This window comes from Spinacia oleracea, chromosome 3 (assembly GCF_020520425.1).
Source record: "Spinacia oleracea cultivar Varoflay chromosome 3, BTI_SOV_V1, whole genome shotgun sequence".
Taxonomy (NCBI): Eukaryota; Viridiplantae; Streptophyta; class Magnoliopsida; order Caryophyllales; family Amaranthaceae; genus Spinacia; species Spinacia oleracea.
The window spans coordinates 94,270,693-94,284,672 of NC_079489.1; the positions used below are offsets into that span (position 1 = coordinate 94,270,693).

General features: G+C 38.5%; 1 protein-coding gene across 1 annotated transcript; it reads right to left on the reverse strand.

Moving 5' to 3' along the window:
• Nucleotides 1-7,766: 7,766 nt before the first annotated feature.
• LOC130469883 (uncharacterized) lies at nt 7,767-12,880 on the reverse strand. The gene is made up of 2 exons (XM_056839400.1): nt 12,495-12,880; nt 7,767-7,842 (listed from the first exon to the last, which is right to left on the reverse strand). Exons 1-2 carry the CDS (start codon nt 12,878-12,880, stop codon nt 7,767-7,769), a joined length of 462 nt encoding a protein of 153 aa, XP_056695378.1.
• Between the last annotated feature and the right edge of the window lie 1,100 nt (nt 12,881-13,980).

Below are 13,980 nucleotides of genomic sequence, written 5' to 3' on the forward strand. Positions count from 1 at the left end.
TATCCTATCTCATTCGACCCGTCTTTCAAGTCGTCTTGAGTCACGGAAAAAAAAAACAAATGAAAAGTACGTTCTACGCTTAAAAAAATTAAATAATAATAAAAATAAATAAATAAATAATAAAAAAAACTTTGCAAAGCGCACAAAAAAAGAAAAGAAGCATTTAAAAAGGGGAAAAGAAGTATTTAGCGCACCAAAAAAGATCCGCCCAGGAATCACTTTCAACGCCCAGAGTTAGGCGCCGGAATCTTTAACGCCCCAGCCTGGGCGCTGAATCTCTCTGCCTGCCAAATTTTGTCCAGAAGTGCTCGTCATTTTATTCGCACATACACGGAAAAATAACGAACACTTGGAGGGGACAACACGTATTTAGATATACGTACCAGAAAACACATGAAAAGATTTTTGTGCAAATACATGTACTTAAGAAAATAAAACAAAATTTTGGCTTACGGCAAAGCAGCAGATTAAAATAATAATGAACTTCACTTATCTCATCCTATTTCAAACATTACGATTCCTCCTCAGAACGTACTTGTTTAATATCAGCATTCTAAGAAACCATTTTCTGGCTAAGAACTACGCAAGACCTGATTCCAAATTAAATCTATTTAAGGCGGATACGTAGGCAATCCATGATTCGGTCCAACCAATTCGCAAAAATGTTAAAACCTATAGAATAACAAGAATAAAAAATAGAGTCCCTTATTGAAATTTAATTACTTGCAATCCAAGTCGAAAGAAGAATTTAAGTCAAAGGAAGAATCCAAGTTATCAAGATGCCAAAATTAATGAGCACACATCAAAAAATAATAAGGGCACGTACCCTTGCCAGAAGGAGCACTCACACTCCTAGGCACTTAGCCAAGACTCAAAAGATCGCTTTGCCTCAATTGAATGGGGGCTGGCGCAAGCGTCCATGACCTCTAAAGTAGTCGACTTGACCCTCCCTTAAAGCGAACTAACTCACTTAAAGACCTTCTTTCACCACTAGACATAGTCGTTCGCTTAAAGACCTTCTTTCACCACTAGACACAGTCATAATCGCCAAGAAGTAGTAAAGGCAGTAAGCTTGCAATAAAGAGGATTGTTCTACGGCGTCGCCCCATCGTTCCTTCGAACTCAGGGCGCCCGTTCATGGTAATTCAAATGCTTGCGAATCCCCTTTGAAAATAAAAATCACACATTGCCAATAGGACAGGGCACTTAACCAAGGCTCACCCTACTCAGACATATGACACGGGCATCTAAAATCGAAATCTAAAAGCATCATTAATGGGTAGACATAATAGCAATTGGGGGCTAAAAATTGAAATGAAAGAGCTAGGGAAAGAACTAAGTATACCTTGACCTTTCGTGCAGACATACACCAAGTAAATCTAAGTCAATTTGAAAACGGTTTATATTCCCGCAATTCTCGAAAAGATGGCCCTAAAAGCCCAAAGCATGTGCCACACGGGCACAAGTAATATCTTGACGCCTGCACCCTGGCTTCCAGCAAATCCTTAGACAGCATTCCAAAAATCGTAATAGTATTTTGATTCACTCATGTAATCCTATACGAGCCCTTCTATAAGTCAACTTACTTAGGACACCTCGGATTGTACACAGTAGGACTCGGATTTCAAATAATTTTCAAAGACTTTTTCGAACATAATAAAGTGTTGTTGGTTTAAGCTAAGCATACGTTTATCTCGATGTTGCAAGTGAGTCAAAAGATTTTCTAAATATGATTATGGGTAAAGAAAGGCACCTAGCTTTTGGTCAAGGCACACTTCAACATGTGACTACCTTGACCATGGCAATGTCGCACAATACGACATTTACAAGAGAAGTAGCAAATCACTACTCGAACGTACCTCGCACTAAACGAGTCTGGTTCAAACTATTCATGATCCATGTCACCATGAATGCATAAAAACGTATGCCAAGCATTATAGCACCAAGCCAATCCCGTAGATACAATTGGGGGCTTGAGAAAAACACTCTAAAAATGCTTGAAATGACGATTTTATCGCAAATTCTCGACGCTAGTGCTATACATACATCATAGGGGCACAATCCTGAGGTTTAATCATGTAAAACGAACCTTAGAATGGCTACAACCCCTCCCAAATTCTAAGCACTACTTAGAATATATAAAGTCACCCCACTAACAAGGGTAACTGAAAATCGCGAGTCACCAAAACTCCGACCAAACCACTGCACATAACGCTCGCCCTACAAGCACCCGTTACACAGTCTACGTCGTTCCAAAGCAAAAGCAAAAGAAAAATCAAGGATGAAAAAAATAAAAACTGTCAAAATCCGCTCAGAAATCATTTTCAACGCCCAGAGCTGAGCGCCGATATCTTTAACGCCCCAGCCTGGGCGCTGATTCTCTCGGCTTCCCAAATTTGCCCAGGTATAAAAACAAGAAAGAAACATCCATGAATCCTCGCATCGAACGAAGTAATAAGCCGTGCACACCCACGCAGAAGGTGCTACACTTGTTCTAGCACCTGAACAAGGCGTGATGAAGTACTGCAATGCAAAAAATAATAATGATATCCCAACACCTGGAGGAATGTTCTAAGACACGCTGTTAGGCCACACAAGCCTACGTTGCACCATAAGGCCAACCATCCCACGGTACAAGTCTAAAAAAAGGAGTAAGGCATATTTCACTAATGTAGGCACGACCAAGAGCATGTGTAAAAGAGGCAAAGATTACTTATCGCCCAAATTCAAAATGCGGGCCACACGACTTCTACATTAAGGACTAAAGGTAGCAAAATATTACCTACCATGGAAGGGATAGCTCGCACCTACGTGAGCGGAACCCCAAGGCATCTTTCTCGAAAGAACCTACAAAAATCATACGCCAAAAGAAAGCATCCCTACATGCATACTTGGGGGCTCCAAGCTACGAAACGACCATAGAAAAATAAAAAAATCTCGAAGCAAATGTTTGAACAATCGAAAGGGCACGATACTTGAGCCCACTTCATGAATGGGCCTGAACCCTATCAAGTTTCTAAGCAAACTGTACAAAATCAGTCATTGCTCAAAAAAAATGATTCAAGCAAACTGATTAATGGACCGCACACAACGGCCATTCTATGAACGCTCGTTCGCACATACATATCATCATTCTAAGTATCGAATATTCACGAACGCGTTCAAAAGAAAAAATATATACGAGCGATCAAAACTATACGCCTCAAGGTATGTTCCTCCGGCCATATAGACTCGCCCAACTATTGAAATAACTGCACGCCTTAAGAGCGATAGTTCCTTTAATTAAGCGCCCCAAAGCGACAAACACCGTAGTCCACCAATCGGCTACGGCTTCTCGAGAAATCATCACTATCACTCAGCTCATTGTGATCTCTAATAAAATCCTACGTTCCAAAAATAAAGAAAAACAAAAGATAAGAGAATACGTAGAATTTCCAAGTGAAATAAGCAAACGGAAAAGAGGCAGATCCTGCCCAATAATCAACACCGACGCCAAATCCCACGCCTGACTTTGGGCGTTGAAGATGAATCCCACAATCGTTCTAAGCCAAGAAATGACGAACGAATAAGGAAAAAATAAACACCGTTGGTCCACTATTAGGCTACGGTTTCTCGAGAAATAATTGTTATTCACCAATCAACGATGATCTCAAATGAACGGTTCGTTCCAAAAATAGAATCTTTAGACGAAAAGAAAAAAAGAGAACGAACGAACAAGAGGCCAACTGTGTCACCAAGAAACCTGCCAAGAAAAGTCATTTTCAGCGCCCAGAGCTGGGCGCCGGAATCTTTAACGCCCAGGCCTGGGCGCCGAAAATGAGCCCGGACCTAGAAAAGGCGCCTGACTTCTATAGGGCCCTGCCATATCCATTCGACTCGAAAATTACCGATCTCTTTACTGAAAGTCGCACCTCACAGCTTTGTTAAGAGTAGCACACCACTACAAATATCGCTCGCACTTACAAGCACAATCCCAAACACGATCAAGGACATTACAAAATGCGTATCCCCAAGGAACCTCTTTGACAAGTAATGACCGTCAAGCACGAGTGCTTGGGGGCTCGAAAGAAAATATATTATGCAAAGTAAAAAACAATATTCCCAGACTACGCTGTACGAAGTCCGGTGTTTGGATGTCTCAAAAAATAAAATCGGTTTACGACCTCAAGACAAAGGTCGCCGTTGATACTTATACATAGTCCCCTAATCAAGGACCCAGGTAGTGGCAAAATTGAGCCGTAAAGACTAGCTCAAAACCATGAAAGATGATGACCACGAGACAATGGTCCGTCTAAGCACGTTGTCAACCCACATTCAGGTTGCAACTAAATCCGAGCATCCCTCGAAAGAAAATAAATTCTTCAAAAAACAAAAACAGGCTCGCCCACCTTCAGCGGGCGGGGTCTGCGTCACTAACCGCGCAGGTCCTCAGTTTTCGGAAAATAAAATCTTCAAATTCAAAATAGGCTCGCCATCTTTAGCTGGCGGGGTCTACGTCACAAACCGCATAGGTCCTTATTTTCAAAAAAAAGCAAACAAACTTCAAAACAGATTCGTCCACTTCTTTCGGACGGGGCGTCCACCCTTAGCGGACAGGCTCGCCATCTTTAGCCGTCGGGGTCTGCGCCACTAACCTCGCAGGTCAGCGATAAGTTTTTCTGGTTTTCCCTTTTCCAAAAATTAAAGGATTGGTTTTCCGTTTTTCCAAAAAAAGAACGATGTGAGTAGTTTTCCTTTTTTTCCAAAAATTAAAGGATTGGTTTTTCGTTTTTCCAAAAAAGAACGATGTGAGTAGTTTTCCTTTTTTCCAAAAATTAAAGGATTGGTTTTCCGTTTTTCCAATAAAAGCGATGTGAGTGATTTTCCCTTTTTTTTCAAAAAATTAAAGGATTGGTTTTCCGTTTTTCCAAAAAAGAACGATGTGCTGGATTTTCCTTCGTTTTACGTCCCATAAAAACAAGGGGGTTTTCTCGTTTAGCTAACCCTGAAAATGAGAATCTTTAAAAACCTTTTACCTCGTGATTGGGCTTGGCCAGGCCCAATTACACTTTATAGCTTTGATTTCGAAAACATCTGTAGCTACTCCCAATGACAAAGTGAGGGAGTTTCTACGCATCTTTAGATACTTCCAATGACAAAGTGAGGGAGTTTCTATACTATCCGTTGACAAATCCCAATGACACATGAGGGATATGTCGACACTTCAAGTGATGACCCTTAAGTCAAATGTTATCACTCGGGGGCTCGTGAGACCCTCGCAAAACAAGTCACATACACTATGGCTTGTGTGACGCACTCCATCCAGTACTTTGACCATCGTCTCATCCCGAGACGTAGTCAAAGTGGGGGCTAACTGTAGACACCTACTTTTGTCCCCATTCCCGAAAGGGAAGGTTCGATGATGAGACCATAAAATCTCCACTTGGCAACGCATCTCCTATAAAATAACAAATCTTGATCACCCTTTTCATTTCACCTGAACATCCTATTTATGGAAACATGCTAAAAATAGTAACTGCCGTAATGGGTAGTTGTTAAGAGTGGCAAGTCATAAATGATAGAAACCTGTCAGAATTAGGTGTTGCACTCCAACATAAATCCTAAATGAGATAGAAATTACAAGAGTAATCCTATTCCTAATATAATTCAAAAATAAGATTTACGTAATAATTAAAATCCTAACGAGCCTAGAGTTCCTAACGGGCCCAGACGCATTCCGTCATAAAGTTAATACGCGCTAAAAGACTCGAATAAGTCTCAAACACTCCGGATTCTAAGAGTCCACATCTGACAAAGAAAATGGCCAAGACCCTATTTTCAACGCCTGGCTCTGGGCGCCGAAATCTTCGGCGCCCAACCCTGGGCGCTGAAATACCAGGGTACGTATTCTCTCCTAATTCTTCTTGGATTAGAGCTCTACAATTCTATCTTTTCACGAACTCTTCCCTATAAATACAGCCCCAAATTCGACGTGAAGAGGACACACAACACACAATTCATATTTTGAGTATTGACTCCAACCCCTAAGCCTAAGCCTCACGCTGCGAAATTGATCACGCGTTCTGTCGCAATAGATCCAAAAATCGAACAGAACGTATCCTGTCCCGTAACTTGAGATTAGTTAAATAAAAGGAGAAATAGCAAAGTCAAAGTGGTTAGTTTTCTGAGAACCGTGATGCACCTCTCAAGGGTGCGTCGTAATGTGTCCCTTCGCATGATTTAATTGCTTTTCGCGCCCTTTTATAAACTGTTAAACTAATTAAATCTGATTGTTCTATCACGCCTAATAAAGATAATATTTTGGGAAATTGGATTATCATGCTAGGTCCCTTAAAACAATCTAAATCAGATAATCGCGATCGATCTAGTATTATGTGTTGCATATTGTTAAAATCAACTCAGATTAGTTTAATAGTTAACGCATGTCCCTTCAATTATTTATGCTGAGCTAGTAAGGATATCCTGCCTCTGGAGTTATCGACGAGCGAGTACTCCTCTCGGTAGTTACAGTCCCCCGAACCCTCAATCTCTACCTTGCGGGTGTATGTTGAGAGATCCCCACACCAGGGATCACAAGGGAACCTATGGCCGTCATGGTCAAACATAATTGCACTCCCTTTATGTCACGATAACCGGGTTTTGTCAGTTTTTCTCATTGTCGTTAAAAACTGAATGGCGACTCCTATATTACTAGTCAATTGGGTGTAAACTTACAGGAAATCCAATTACACTTGATTTTACAAAAAGAAACATCACACCCACGAGGGACGAGGTCACGCATTAGCCTCATGCTTTTTCGACCCCCTCACAATGGGCCTCGCTGCTGTGGCTGTGTCGCTGCTTCGGCCCGTGCGCACACGCGCAGCATCGCTCGGCCATGGGCCAGCGCTTCCGTGTTGCATTCGCCCTTGCTTGCTTGCCTAGCGCGCGCCCATGGGCCTCGAGTGCTTCGTACACTCGGCTCGTGGACCGCTCTTCGTATTCGCGTTTAATATATTCCCGATATATTATTTATCGTTTCGTATACGACGAATCACCGTCGTACGATACGATTTATTCGTGTCGCCTAGCTTACGAATATTCGCGATACGATATACGATTCCGATGCAAGGTCGTATCGTATAATACGTTTCCAACTTAAATCCCGAAAAGCTATTAAATGAATTTCCGATTCATTTAATCCGGTGATCTGTTACGTGTCATTGGTGTGACCTTGTAAGTTCAGTCAAGAGAAAGTTGTGAGTTCAATATCCACTAGAACTCAATGATCGGAAGCATTGCTCCAGCTAGTTGTTCCGATCACTTGATCTCACTGAATTAATTGTTCGCAATTAATCTGAACCTTGGTATTAGACTTAATGAACCTTGGGTTAAGGACATATTTCCTTCACAAATAGAGTGCTTTATGGTGCCCCCCCCCCCCCTTCAAGGGGGAGGTCTTCGTTAGTAAATGTGATCCCTTCTTCTTGTTTTGCAAGGAGCCCAACTAGGTCATTCAGAGTGGTTTCGGAGGTAATGTTCAACTTGACGAGGGGATTGATCAGGGCATTGCGGTGTTCAACTGAGGAAGTTATGAGTTGCCGAATGTTGACTTCTGCTTTATTCCGCTTCAACTGCTTGATAATTGGATTTTCTTTAATTAGGGATGAAAACTCGGTTGTTGGGACAACCCTATTAGTTGGTTCTTGAATTCTTCCCGACCGGGCCATAACTTGAACATTGTTTTTAGCTTTAGCGCCAAGATACCAATCAACATTCTCAATTTTCTAGAATTCATCATCTTCATAGATGTCCCTTATAGGAGGGTTATGGTAGACATCTTCACCATCACTTGCCCATATTCTACAAATATCATTATGAGGGAAACTCGTCAGGAAATCAGACGTTGGGTTTTCATTGGTTTTAATTTAGCTCATAGGATCATATGGTGCCTCTATGTTATCAATACAGTTAATAGGATTGAGGGGAACCTCCATATACTCAGCACAACCCCTAGGATCAAAGAGAGCCTCTTGATTTTCTTCAAGCGCTTTCAGACTAGCCTCGGCCTCTTCCATTCGTTTATAGAGATCGGCAATAACAAGAACCAATGAATACATTCTTTAGAATTGGACCTTCAAAGTAGTGAATCTGAAGAGCCTTTTGAGTCCTAGATTACACATGAAATGACTTTACAACATTGACTTTACCCGACTCAATGACATAATGATAAATATGCAAATGAAAATGAGACCTAGACAGAATTTAAGTGCCACTCCGCGAACTCGGATTTTGTATTTAGCTACCTTGGGGATCTCGCCCTTTTGTACTTGGACATTTACCGGTATTTGGAACCCGTTGGAAATTTACTAAAAGAGCTTCATTCTACTGTAGATTTGGACAAGGATTATTTTAGGCGAATTTTAACCCAATTTTTGTAGGCTTTTGGAACTTGTATTATTTCAAGGGAGTTTCAACCCATTGAAAGTTCTTGGAATTTGAAGGTTTTAATTAGGAATATTTCATTGGAAATTTCAACCCGTATGGAATGATGGATTTGTATTGTTTTTGGGGATTTTCAACCTGATATAGAACTTTGGATTATTTCTAGGGATTTACAACCCATGGAAGCTATGTAGAATTTGTATGGGGTTTATACTATTTTAGGGGACTTTCAACCCGTCAAATTTTTTTATATTCAGACTATTTCGAGGGGATTTCAACCAATTGGAAATGTTTTGGGAAATGTACTGTTTCTTGGGATTTTCAACCCGATATTGTAGAATGTGGTTTTGGCACTATTTCTAGGGATTTTCAACCCGTTGGAAGTATTTTGGAGATTGTATTAGGGTTTTGTATTATTTTTGGGGATTTTCAACCCGACTTGGAATGTGGTATTTGTATTACTTTTGGGGATATTCAACCCGATGGAAATTATTTTGAGATTGTATTTGAGGGTCATAACACGATTGAGTTGTAACACCCTAATAATTCCTTGCTTTTATAAAACCATTTTCCATCTGAATTAAAGGAATAATCAAAGTATTACCGCCACCGTGATAACGGCTAAGGCTAGTACCAGAATTACGAAGCGGAATTATTTAACTTTTAAAACAATAAATAAAAGTTAATGGTCTCCAAACAAGTTGGAACCATCATGGCCCAAACCAAAACACTTTAAATCAAAATCCATTACTAAACTTGAAATCGTTATAATCTAGACTAAATAAAAATTAGAGTTTAAAACATTGCAAGTAAATAAACTCTCCCATTCAACCCTTGAAAGATTACTTGGCCTGCAAGTCACCTCTAAAAATCGGTTTTACATTCTACTCCCCAACAATGCAAGTGCAAATGATGGATCATCATAGGGTCATTATGGCAAAGGCCATGACCAAAACACAAATCACTTAATTAGGGAAAGCTGAGTACAAACAAGCTAGAATGAGATCCTAAAACTATCATGCTTCATTCCAACAATAATAAACGAAACCACATGCAAAAGCCAACTGATAAAACAATTAATCATGACGACAAGAATCGACTCAAGACACGACTCTTGACTCATATATTAATTAGAACAAGCATCGAACGGGCCTAAAAAAAATATCCATTACGAAAGAGTGTTGGGAGCCCACCAAACACTATAAATATTCATTACAGAAGTATCCATTACGGAAGAAAGTAACCTTGTCGGACCATATCGACAGAACTTCAGCGCATAAAAACGAATGAAACAACATTTTATATCATTCGTTGGAGTAGAGACCCTTGGCAAGATACTCCCCTCATAGTTCATACTCAAGGTATATACATTCCAGGAGTTCTGAAACTTATTCAGATTGCACTTTACGTTTATTAATATTTTATTCAAAAAGCCGACTCAAGACACAATCAAGTAAGACATTCAATAAATGAACAATCAAATAATACTTCTTTTAAAATCATTAGGACTTGTGATCAATACATTCAAGACTAAAATGGAATTACTTCAGGGTTCCTCTCAACAAAGTATCGAGTCCACGACATACCAGTTAACATGCGGGTGTTGCACTCGGCACGAAATTCGTAATTCAATTCACCTTAACACATTAATGTATACCCTCCACGGCTGACTGGTCGAGGCACATGCGGTTACGAAATAGTGCAACATGACATGAATATACTTGGCTCATAAAATGGTAGACATTACGTACAATAGCATAAATCATTTCTTGCATGCGGATAAACCATACATGCATAAAACATACTTGGACAACATGTTTCTTATTTAAATTTAACAAACATAACCAATCATAACATGCTTGCTCACATACTAAAACATGAATCCAATAATCCAAGTAAACATGAATCACAACATATAATCATAATATGTATTCACATGAATTTAAGTTGGTCGCCTTAGACATGTACGTACCGTGAATACCTAAGTATGGGTGCCACTTTGTGATTAAATCATTTTAATTAGAAAACTCTTCCTATCATTAAATAAATAAAACTAAAAAATTATTATCCATGTTCATTTAATTCCTAGCAAAATTATCTAGTTTTAAAACACTGGAATTAATCAGAAATTAGTAGTTAATCATTAAAATAATAATTCCAATTAATCGTTTAAAACCCTGGCATGAATTTTAATTAATTCCATGCATTATACCCTTAAAAATCGACACTTTAGATTTAAAGAATCTGAAAATTATTATTAATTACCATAATTAAAATTGACATCTAATTCTGTTAAACAATTAGTCATACGAATTTATTCAAAACCATAATCATAGTTTGTAATTAAAACCAGTAAAACTCATAAAAATTGAAGCCTTAATATATATTTTAAGGAAATTTGGTGAAACACTACCTTTAAGTTTGGTGGTTTTGTGAATTGCTACCTTTTAAAAAGGAAATTATATTTTACTACCTTATACGTTTGGTTTGTTTGACTAACACTACCATTTGCCGTTTTTTGTTAATGTTTTACGTCTTTGGACTCCACTACAACGGTTATTTAATATGGCAAATGCACAAAATGACAAATGAACAGAGATATTTAAAAGAATAGAAGAAATACACGACGAAAAACATTAACGAAAAACGTCAAATGGTAGTGTTAGTCAAACAAACCAAACTTATAAGGTAGTTAAATTAAAAAAAGTTTTTATAAGGTAGCAATTCACAAAACCACCAAACTTAAAGGTAGTGTTTCACAAAATTTCCATATTTTAAATCTGAAAATTGCAACTACTATAATTAAAATCATCCTCAATAATCTAATCATCAAATCCTCAACTTTGGTGTTCATAACTAATCCCAAATACAATTTAAATCAATAATGAAAATAAAAATCATAATTTAAACACATAATTTAAATAGAGATATATTAGGAAGACGTGAAAGCATACATGCCGTCTTAAAGCACGTAGAATGCAAGGTGGTCGAGGGCGAGCAAGGTGGAGAGGCACGGCAGCAGCAACCTTGGTGGTGTTGTGTGCGATGGGCGAAGGCTGGGCGCGCAGGCAAGGGACAGCGAGCACGAAATGCAGCAGGATTTTAAAACAGATGTAACTCCTAATTTAAAACTTGAAATTAATCGATTCTTGAGTAAAAGTTCAAAAAAATTCGTGATCTACAACTTTGCAGAAGGAACTTTTGTCTAATAACGAACAAGGGTTTGAGAAATAAGGCCAAACAGAATTTCGACAAAAAGAGAGATTTAGGGTTAGGGTTACTCTTAAGTTTAATGAATAACGGTGAGTGATTTTGAGGGTAATCACCTATATTTATAGGCTTAGGAAATTCCAAGATGGGCTAGCTTAATTTGTTTGGACATGAACTTAGAATTAGATTGGGCTAGATTATTTTAAAACCGTTTTACTTTTGAAACCCAATTAAAATTTCCCAACCTAAATAAAAATCATTTTCTCTCTAATTAAAAATAATAAAATATTTTAAATGAATAAAATACATTTAAATAATATTTAAATGCAACTTTAATTTATAAAAATAATAAAATGCTTTATAAATATAATTAAATATATTAAACATTACTTTAAAATACGAGGTATTACAATGTACCCTCCTTAAAAGAAGTTTGGGTCCACATTGCCTAGAAGGACTAGGCAAGTAAAGTTGCATAATTGAAAGTGCGGAATTGAAATACGTTATTGAAAGTGCGGAATTGAAAGTGCGGAATTGAAAGGTGCATAATTAAAATTGTAATATTGAAATTTGAACTTGGGAACATGAAATCCGAACGCCAAACGGCTACTTAAAAATAAGTGCGTTCGACACGAATTCAAAGCCAAAAATCTCAAAACATGAAACTTTATTGTCTTTCTTGCAAAGTTTTAGGTTTTTGTACTCTTTAAATGATTAAACATGATAAACTTGGAGTGAAAAGTCAATAGAAAGCACTAAATAAAGCATAAAATAAGGGAAAATAAGGTAAAAAGTGTGAAATTCTACCGCACTCTACCCCCCTTAAAAGACACGAGTTAGGATCCCGTAACTTAACTAACCTCGGAGAAAGATCGAGATATTTCTTTCTCATATCGTCATCGGCTTCCCATGTTGCTTCTTCTGATTCTTGATTAGACCATAAAACTTTCACAATCTTTACATCCTTAGTTCTTGTACTACGCACTTTACTATCCAGGATTTTGACTGGTCTTTCCTCGAAAGATAAACTTTGGTATAATTCTATGGTTTGCGGTTGCAACATATGCGACTTATCCGGAACATACTTTCTCAACTGAGAGATGTGGGACACATTATGCACTTTATGCAAGTCCATTGGTAAAGCTAGTCTATAAGCTACCTTTCCTATCCATTCTAGGATCTCATAGGGACCTATGTACTTTGGGCTGAGATTTCCTTTCTTGTCAAACCTCATTACACCTTTCATTGGTGAAACTTTGACTAACACTTTGTCACCCACTTGAAATTCTTCGTCCCTACGTTCCAAGTCCGCATAGCTCTTTTGGCGATCTTACACTTCTTGAATCTTTGATTGGATATTTCAAATTTGGTTGATTGTGTCCTCTATCATTCGAGGTCCTAACACAACTGTCTCACTAATTTCGTTCCAACCTAGTGGACTTCTAAATTTCATTCCATACAAGGCCGACATTCTTATACTGGCGTGATAGCTATTGCTATAGGAAAATTCAACCACATCAAAACTATCTTCCCCACTTCCTTGGAAATCAATTACACATGCACGAAGCATATCCACAAGTGTCTGAATGGTTCTCTCAGTTTTTCCATCTGTGGCTGCATGGAACGCTGTACTCATTTTCATTGTTGTACCAAAGTTCTTTTGCACACTTTTCAAGAAGTTTGAAAGAAACCTTGAATCCCTATCTGATACGATATCCTTAGGAACTACTCGTAGTCTCACAACACACTTAATGTAACCCTTAGCAAGTTGCTCCATTTTCCAAGTCTCCTTTATTAGTATAAACACTGCTGACTTGGTCAGCCTATCTACCACAACCCAAATGGTATCATTTCCACCCTTCGACTTGGGCATACAAGTGACAAAGTCCATTGAAAAACAGTCCCACTTCCAACTCGGAATTTGTAATGGTTGAACCTTTCCTTGAGGTCTCCTATGACCTATTTTGACCTTCTGACAAGTTAAGTAGATTCTACAAACTAAGATACTTCATTGTTCATTCTTGGCCACCAATACACCTTCTTCATATCCTTATACAATTTGTCACCACCCAAGTGAACGGAATATGGTGTATTGTGACCTTCTTTGGTAAGTTTTTCCTTTAACTCTTCACACTTTTGAGGCGCACACCACCTTCCTATGTACCTCAAACTTCCATCCTCATGGATCTTAAAATCTTTTTCCTTTCCTTGCGAAATCTTTTCCTTGATTCGCTCTAGCTTTACGTCTCCAGCTTGATTTTCCTTAATCTCATCAAAGATTTATGGTTGAATAGTCAATGCATTCATCATGCCCTCCATACATTCGTTACTCACTTTCTTTAGGTT

Coding starts and splice junctions, on each gene's coding strand:
- LOC130469883 (XM_056839400.1), bottom strand. CDS start 12,880: ATGAAAGGTGTAATGAGGTTTGACAAGAAAGGAAATCTCAGCCCAAAG. Junction 7,843..12,494: donor TATCTCGATCTTTCTCCGAG/GTTAGTTAAGTT, acceptor TGATATTTGTAG/AATATGGGCAAGTGATGGTG.